The 8,294-nt window shown below is 46.8% G+C and overlaps 1 protein-coding gene and 1 long non-coding RNA gene across 2 annotated transcripts in view; both read right to left on the bottom strand.

The window, feature by feature from the left end:
* The window catches only part of LOC112977334, an 11,938-nt gene extending 8,044 nt beyond the window's left edge, over window positions 1-3,894 (bottom strand). The window contains exons 1-2 of the long non-coding RNA XR_003257470.1: window positions 3,758-3,894; window positions 3,594-3,671 (exon numbers count right to left, since the gene is read on the bottom strand). This is a non-coding gene — a long non-coding RNA (uncharacterized LOC112977334). The remainder of the gene's footprint in view (window positions 1-3,593; window positions 3,672-3,757) is intronic.
* Window positions 3,895-4,831: 937 nt separating this feature from the next.
* On the bottom strand, window positions 4,832-8,137 carry HOXA7 (homeobox A7). The gene is made up of 2 exons (XM_026089568.1): window positions 7,634-8,137; window positions 4,832-6,616 (listed from the first exon to the last, which is right to left on the bottom strand). The coding sequence occupies exons 1-2, from the start codon at window positions 8,007-8,009 to the stop codon at window positions 6,333-6,335; spliced, it is 660 nt and encodes a 219-aa protein (XP_025945353.1). The 5' UTR covers window positions 8,010-8,137; the 3' UTR covers window positions 4,832-6,332.
* Window positions 8,138-8,294: the final 157 nt, after the last annotated feature.

Here is an 8,294-nt window from a genome sequence, read left to right as displayed (position 1 = left end):
CTGCGGAGGGAAAGTTTGGAGCGGGGGAAGCACGTGAAGGGGGGAGCGGAGCGCCGCGCAGCGCCGCGCGGGGCAGCGGGCTGGGCGCCGCCGGCGCGCGGGTGCCCGCGGCCGCCAGTCCGGCAGCTCCCTCCCCATCGCGGTCGGAGCCCTCCTGGTTGGAGGCGATATTCTGTGAGCGCCCCGAAACTGAGATTTCCCTTCGGAGCCGGAGGAACCCTCCCCGCCTCGAAACCCAGCTTTTGTGCGGGAGGCTAAATTAAGGCACGTCCTCCGTGGAAGAGGTCTCCTATCTTCACGAATACTGCGATAATTACCGCAGAGGTTATGGTTGGAGCAGGAAACAGTGGCCTTCGAGGAGGGGGTATTTTTATTTTGTAAGAAGTGCCTCGAAAGGAGTCCCTCGGAAGGGCTGGGCGAGGTCTCCGGCGCCCTCCAAGAGGTTCAGATAAAGTTTCACGTGTCTGTTTTCTCTAAGTCCCCCCACCAAAGTCGGTCTGAGTGTATCAAACATTCATATTCAGACATGAACCAGTAGGACTATTCCTAATTAATATAGCCCCGCTAATGAGTCAGCAGAAGCCAATCGTTTTCGTTCTTGCTCCAAGTAATTTGATTAAACACGGATGTGTTTCTTTAAGAGAGGGGAAAAAATCGTGAAACAAACATTTCCACGTTCATTTTTCAACATGGCAGTTACCCCATAGCGGAAATATAATTCTTGGCCCAGGGCAGGGACAGTAACAGTGCTGATGAAATTCGCTGAGATGCTTTTAATTCAGCCGTAACCCTGCAGTTCCTGGAGATAACATGAGGTTGTTCATTCCAAGCTGTGTTTACTCATAATACGTGCCCATTACAACAGATTGAATAGCCTAATTTTAAACGTGCTCTAGTGGAAAGTGACATTCGTACGAGCTCTGTTTCCGAAAGTAGCTTTAAAATGAGACTTTTGTTGTTGTTGGAAGACCATTTATCTCATTTCCGGGGGCAGATTACGATACCTATAAAACAGTAGTGAGTTAAAACATCTCTCCACAATAGTTTGTATTGTTCACAGTCTCAGCTGGACTTTCACATTCAGATGTTGATTGCCTCCAATTTTTTTTCAACTTCCTTAACCTCTTCATCCAGGCTAATCCATAAACACACCTGGTAGAATTACATCTCTCTAGCTGCATGCTTTGGGAGGTGATTTAGGAAACGTGTATTTACTGAAAGCCAGCCTTCCCCAGAAAAGTTTTTACTCTGTGCAAATAGAGCTAAAAGGGGGGGGGGGGACAACAGTAAAGAAGCACACAAGATAGTAAATACAAAGCCATATTTAAACGAGCAGATTTTTGACAACGTAGTTCAGAACGAAAATGTACCATGAAAAATTAATACTTAGGGCATGTGAAACCCACCGCCCAACACTTTAAAAAGTTGTGGCTAGGAGGGCTTTTGATTGAATCCATCACACACACAACAAAAATTAAAAATCGCGCGAGGCTTAGTCGTATTCACATTTTATAGCATCGGCTACATATTGATTTGATCTTGTCTTTTTTTCTGTTCTTTTTGGTTCTTTCTTTCTCTCTTTCAAGTTATTGTTTGCGTCCAAATCAGACTGCCGAAAGCCTGACCACAGGCGGTGGAAACATTTCTTCGTTGATCCCATAATATTAAAAGGAATTAAATTTGCACATTTGCCTGCCTGGGTCGTGTTAGAGTTGTTACAGTGACAGCTAAACAATCTGCACTGCAATCTTCGCTTCAGTCACATTCATGCATCCTCTCTGCTCCTCCCCCTACTCCCAGAAAAAAACCCGAATTACAATAATCTGCAGCCCCCGAGTTCTGCCAGGAAAATGTCCTGGCTAGGCACATTTCGCAGCAGTTTTCCTTCACCATTTCCCTCCGGAAAGCCGAAAGGCAGCCGTTGCGTTTTACCATTGCCACAAAGTCACACTTTGCAACACCCATTTATTTCATCTGCCTTTTATTTGTTTGCTGAATGCCCCGCACACGGAGCGCCGAGCGCCTGCTGCATCCGGCGCTGCGCCTGCCTCCCCTCGCCGCGAGCCCGGCCGGCACCTCCAGCCACCCTCGGGTACAGGTGCGGGGGCAGTTACCCTCTTAAGCTTAAAAGCCTCCTTCTCTTCGTATATAAATCCACTTACAAATCCTTCTCATGCTCGGCAGTGTCACAGAAAACAACCTTTAACTAATAGCTTCTAATCCAAACAGTTTGGGCAATGCGAACCATTGTTTAGACTGGACTGGTATTAGGGACCTCACTGGGGTGGACGCGAGCTCATCCTACCCAGCCAGTTCCCAGTGTGATATTTTGCAGTTGACACACATCAAGGTAAAACCGGAGGGGAAGGGGAGGGGGGAAGAGCCAGCCCTGCCGGAATATCCTGTCCGTGGGCGACCCGCGATGCTCCCTTAGGTAAGATAGGCCGATATTTTCTTGTTTTCTTTTTTTGTTCTTTTTTTTTTTTTTTGGTGGTGGGGGGGCGGGATGTCTCCAGGAGCCCTGCAGCTCCGAGCGCTGCCCTTCCCAGGGGCCGCGGGGGCCGCTGCGCGCCTGCCTCCGCCTTTCCGCCACGCCGTGGCAGCACTGAGCACCCGCGGCCCCGCAATAAATAATCCGGCGCTCGCTGCAGCCCCAGTCCGGCGGATACCGCAATGCAATGCAAATGCAACGCTTTATCAGCCCGGCCGGCATCCCCGGCGCCGCGGCCAACGTTTCACGCGCTCCCAGCGGCTCCTTCCTAAGCGCTGCCGCGGAGGCGGGCGCGGAGCCGGCCGCGGGCGCGGGGCCAGCGCGGGCGGGCGGCGGGGCTCGGGGGCGCCTTCCCGGCCCCGCKGCCGCCGCCGCCGCCGGCACCGGCCGCCGCCCCGGCACGGCGCCCTGACCGGCACGGCGCGGAGCCCCTGAAATAGGGCTAATTGCTACAAAGCGAGCTCCCCGCACCGGGAATGCACACGCTACCTACGCAGGGAAGCGCCGGGAGTGCTGCTCCGCTGGACCCACTGCGTGGCACAGCTATTCTGCAGGCAGGGGTTTCTCTCATAAAGTCAACCAAAAGGCACATTCGCGCTGTTTTGCTGCTCTAGAAATAACCTTTCCCCTGGACGTGCCAGGGAGCGAGAAGACATTGTGATGGCTGGTGTTTTTCTGAAATGGTCAAAAATAAATACATCTACATTTATAGCTACGCAATTTAACTTCAAGTTAACGCCGCGAAACAAAAATTAGTGTTTGGGATTTTTTTTTTCCGTACTGGAAAAAAAAAATCCCCTCGGATTGATGCTGTAAACCTGAATTATTAGAAAATAATCCGAATGTCACAGCAAGCCCGTGGCAGATGCAAACAGAAATAAACTTCGTGAAAAATCCACGGCTTCCTTACTAAATAATAGAAAGTAGACATTTTATTTATGATTATTTTTTGCATGCACAGGTTAAGTCAAAATAAACTGAGCTGCAGGCACATCTATTTTTGGCCGGTCACATTTCCATCTGGTACAATTGCACATGTCTAATATTTAAACGTATTAAAGCATGTTTCCCTGCTTACAGTAGTGTCATATACATTTCTCACCTTTTAGGTTCTGGCTCACAGGAGCCCCTGCGACTTTGACAGCTGTCGCTTTGGCTGCACAGGAGACGAATCGCCCTCCTTTTGGTGCCAGAAGAAGCAGGAAATTAGCCAGGTTGCAAGTTGAAAATCTGCCACGCCAGTGCTTTGAATCCAATATGCCACACCTTCCAGCGGGGGAACTGGAAATTGCCATCCCGGATCTGTGTTCTAGGCGGCTGCTTATGCCGAACCTCCGCACACTTTGTTCACTATTGCCTTACAAAGAACAAATGAAATGGGGATTGAAAGCCAGAGAGATCCGAAGCAGGACAGAGCTCAGCAAAAGAATGCGGCTCTATTCTCGCAAGGGAAATTATAAAAAAGTTCATGTTCACGGTTACCATCCACATGACCGACAACGACCAATGGAAAAACCGAACAACTCATAAAGTTGTATTGCAAAGTTGTAAATTTTCATAAACAACAACGGATTTATGGCCTTTTCCTCATCACTAAGAAGAGGCAGGTCTTAGAGAGGCGCCATCTTACCACAGAGGCAGCCCTGGAGTTTTTTTAAAGACCTAGAGTTTGTACTAATTTTATTAAAATTACAATTAGTGTGTTGACCAGCAACTGAACGTAGTAGAAATAGGGAAGTTCTGCGCAAATGATGCTTGCATTCTACCTGTATTTATCTGGCCTTACAAAGGGACTTTCAGGCTTTTATTTTTTATTTTTTAATGATTTAAAATATTTGATCCCGTTGACGTTCTGTGGTATCTGGCAAAAATAATATATTTTCTTAATCAGGGTGATTTTCCCTCTTTTTAATCCCACCCTGATGCCCCCCGCCCGGAGAAAGCCGCACACACAAGCCACACACACGTACCCGAATAGATCATTTACACTTGGAAGTTTCGTATCGCACTTTCCATTCATTACCAAATATTGTTTCACTGCATGCGATTTCGGCTTGGTCACAGGCCGCCTGGATTGGGCTTATGATTTCGAGAGGACACTGGAACACAGTGGAAGGAAGCCCTCCCATAAAGAAGGCTTTCTGCTTTAGAGGAAAAAAAATCACGAAGTCGAGATAGAGAAATTGACTGATTCCTATCAATTCATCACCTTGGATTTTTTTTTCTTTCTGATTACGGGGGAAAAATGAGGATTTATATGGTCTAATTTCTTTATTTGTCTGTGTAAATTATTTTTTATGCTTCATTCGAACTGTTTCCCTAATAAAGAAACATAATTCATTGTCAACAAGCATATTTATTTTCTGTGTAACATAAAACTCATTTATCGTGGGAGATACTTGAACACGGTATCACTTCCAAAGAGAGTTCACAGACATTTTTTTTCCACTTCCGATACTTACACGGCATATCCAAATGTTCACAACGAACACATCGAAACACATTGCAACATACAATTTTTGAATAAATTTTAGCCAAACCTTCAAGACGGATTTATACAGAGTTTTTAACAATACGTCATGCTACAAAGTTTCCAAATTAATTACATACTTCCCAATTTATGACATGATCTTACAAATGAGCTCCAAGACAAATATAAATGACAAAAAAATCGTTCGAATATACAGTATCTGCTATTGTAGGAAAATTCACGGTATTACATATTAACGCATTCGGATAATCATGACAAACAGTTTTTCTGAAAGGTGGTAACATGGTCATTTAAATTCACTTTTCAAATAACACTTTCCGCTATATTAAGTAAGATCAAACTAGAATAAGAAAACGGCCTTTAACAGAGGCAGTCAAAGGTAGAAGCCAACGGAAGATATTAAACCGCTTTGTACAATATTGGCGTGTGTTTGCTTCCTCACTCGGAATAGTAAAGAATCGGGAACAGAGATATATTGCAGCATATGGTTTTCATTTATAATTGCTTTGGAATAAATATATTATTTTAAATTTAAATATATTCAGCCTTTTCGGTACCAAATTCTATACCAAAGCTATTGATGCACGCTTCTCGAACGACTACACTTAGGTTTCTAAAAGCATTTTGCGATTCACATTAGTATGTTATTTTCTTTTGACTACTAAAATACAGTATACTTTCGAAGATAGGTAGGCAGAGCAAGATATATAGGTAGTCTGGAAAATAGGTAGTACAAATCATTGCTGTAGATTGTAGTGGTTTGTGTAACATCTTCCCCCCACACACACTTGCAGTTTAACCTTTTATTAGTGTAGCTGTTAGTTATGATACCTTTATAAGAATAATTACAAAATAAAGAAATAAACGAGAAGTGTAGAGCTACTTATTCAAAATTAGGTAGTTTTTCTTAATGTGAGCTTAATGCACTTTTCCCCTTTACAAATGATTGGGACTATTGAGTCAGGTAGTTACTTCGGAAGGTCACGGTTTACTCTATGTGCAAGCAGCAGTTCTCCCACTGAAATGTTCCCTGGACAAAGCCACCCAAGCTTGGGTGAACGAAAACCAAATGATCGTTGGATGCTCTTAGGAGATACTACCAACAGGTTCGGGACAGGACAGGTTTGGGGAGGATGGGAGAGTGGAGATGGGGCTGGAAAACCAGCCCAGGAAACGTTTTCATGTTTGCAAATGCTCGCTTGCGAGATACTTATTAAAGGGAAATGATCTTTTTTTTTAATAAAAACAGTGAGTCTCTCTCTTTTTTTTTTTTTTTTCCTTTAAAGGGAGCTTTTATAACTGTCACGTGCATACATTATACTAAAGGACTGATTCCTCGAATGGGACGCTTTAGTCCTCCTCTTCTTCGTCTTCTTCCACTTTCTCCACAGAGGCTGCTGCTGACGTGGGCTCGTTGGGAACCGGAGTGCTGGAGCTCTCCTCTTTATGCTCCTTCTTCCACTTCATCCTCCGGTTCTGGAACCAGATTTTGATCTGCCTCTCCGTGAGGCAGAGGGCATGGGCAATCTCTATCCTCCGCCGGCGAGTCAGATAGCGATTGAAGTGGAATTCCTTCTCCAGCTCCAGGGTCTGATAGCGGGTATAGGTCTGGCGCCCTCGCTTCCTATCTGGACCTGAAAGCACGCACACACGTCCAGGAGTCAAGCAGGAAGAGAGGTGCAAAGTTTTTTTTCTTGCTTTTTTTTTTTTTTTTTAGAAACAACCAAACCAAACCAAACCAAACGGCCAAGCGAGAGTCAATAATCTTCTCTCACTTCCACCCGCCACCCCACTTTGCCCTAACAAAGACATTTCTGCTACGCGACCTGCCTTGCTCAGGCAGGGCAAAAATTAAGTTGCTCGAGACATAGCAAAAGTGGAGAGAAAGCATTCAGGAGAGGAGGTGGGGGAGGAAATTGCTTTTGGGAGGAGGAACTTTCCCCCAGGCGATGTATTTCCCTAAAACCTTCCAGACTTTCGCATTTCGCAAGGGAAAATAAAAAGCTGGAAGGCTGAGCTGTATTTATTTTATTTTAATGCCAGGGGGCTCCCCCACACCCCCTCCCCCGCCTGGATCGTAAACAATACATCGCATTTAGCTCCAGAAGAGCGCTCTCGTTTTTCACACAGTCTCGCCCCCAGCCGCCCCCCCACCCCCGCGTTTTCCTGTTTAGCGATTTTCTATAGATTTTTATCTCTATGGAGAGGGCAGGGGCACAAGAGCGACATGTCTCAGTAACATGCGCTGGAAAACTCCTCGTCAGCCCGGGCCCCGCTCCTGAACGCCCTCTCCCCTCCGCCTTCCCCACCAAGCAGGATTTTTTGCCCAACTTGTGCAGTGGGCAGGGGAGACACTCACCCGTGGGGGCTCTGAGAGCACGCAGCCAACTCTCCACATTTCTCAAGCAAACAGCGCAAATAAACTCAGTGCTAAAATTCTGTAGCAAACGGAGTTAAATAAATTTACGAGGATAGAACCCATTAATTGGGCAATAAAAAGTTTTATGATACTCATTTACATACAATGCCACGGGCTTTCTAGGCAATGGCGCCTCGGCTATAATTAAAACCATAAAGGCTGTGCTGACAGTAATTTTGGCGACACGCTTTGCCTGGCTGCCACAGCTCCAGCCGTCTCCGCTTGCCCCTACCTGAAGACCTCATCCAGGGGTATATCCGGAAATTAGCCTCAGCCTGGTTGTGCAGGTTGCTTTCCTCCGCTTTCTCACAGCTGGGTTTGGTTAGGTCATTGCAGAGGACGGGAATGTTCTGATCAAAAGAGGAACAATGCAGGTTGTAGGCATCAGAGCCCAGGCTGTATCCGGAAGAGAACGGGCTTTGATATATGGTACTGTTCACATTGTACAAGCCGGGCATGGAGGAGGCGAAGGCACCCGCGCCTGGTCCATAGCCGCTTCTCTGGGAGTTGCTTGCAAAGGAGCAAGAAGTAGGCTCCGCATTTTGGAAAAGAGAAGCCCCCGCCGTATATTTGCTAAAAAGCGCATTCACATAATACGAAGAACTCATAATTTTGACCTGTGATTTGTTGTCCGGCAGGCTTCAGTGTCGGTTTTACGAGGTAGCGTGATATATGATAACATTACACCCCCAGATTTACACCAAACCCCATTTTCTTTTGGACTGAGCTGCCTCCAGCACGTGACCGGTCATATGACGCCGCCCGCCAATCCCCGCCCGCCTCACAGGTGGTGCCGGCCGGGGGCCGCCGCTGCCCGGCCATGGACGGGGCCGCCGTCGGCTCGGCTCGGCTCGGCTCGGCTCGGCTCGGCTCGGCTCGGCTCGGCCCGGCTC

Source organism: Apteryx rowi, unplaced genomic scaffold (genome assembly GCF_003343035.1).
Source record: "Apteryx rowi isolate R43461 unplaced genomic scaffold, aptRow1 scaffold_820, whole genome shotgun sequence".
Lineage (NCBI taxonomy): Eukaryota > Metazoa > Chordata > Aves > Apterygiformes > Apterygidae > Apteryx > Apteryx rowi.
This window is presented reverse-complemented; position numbering and strand designations above follow the sequence as displayed.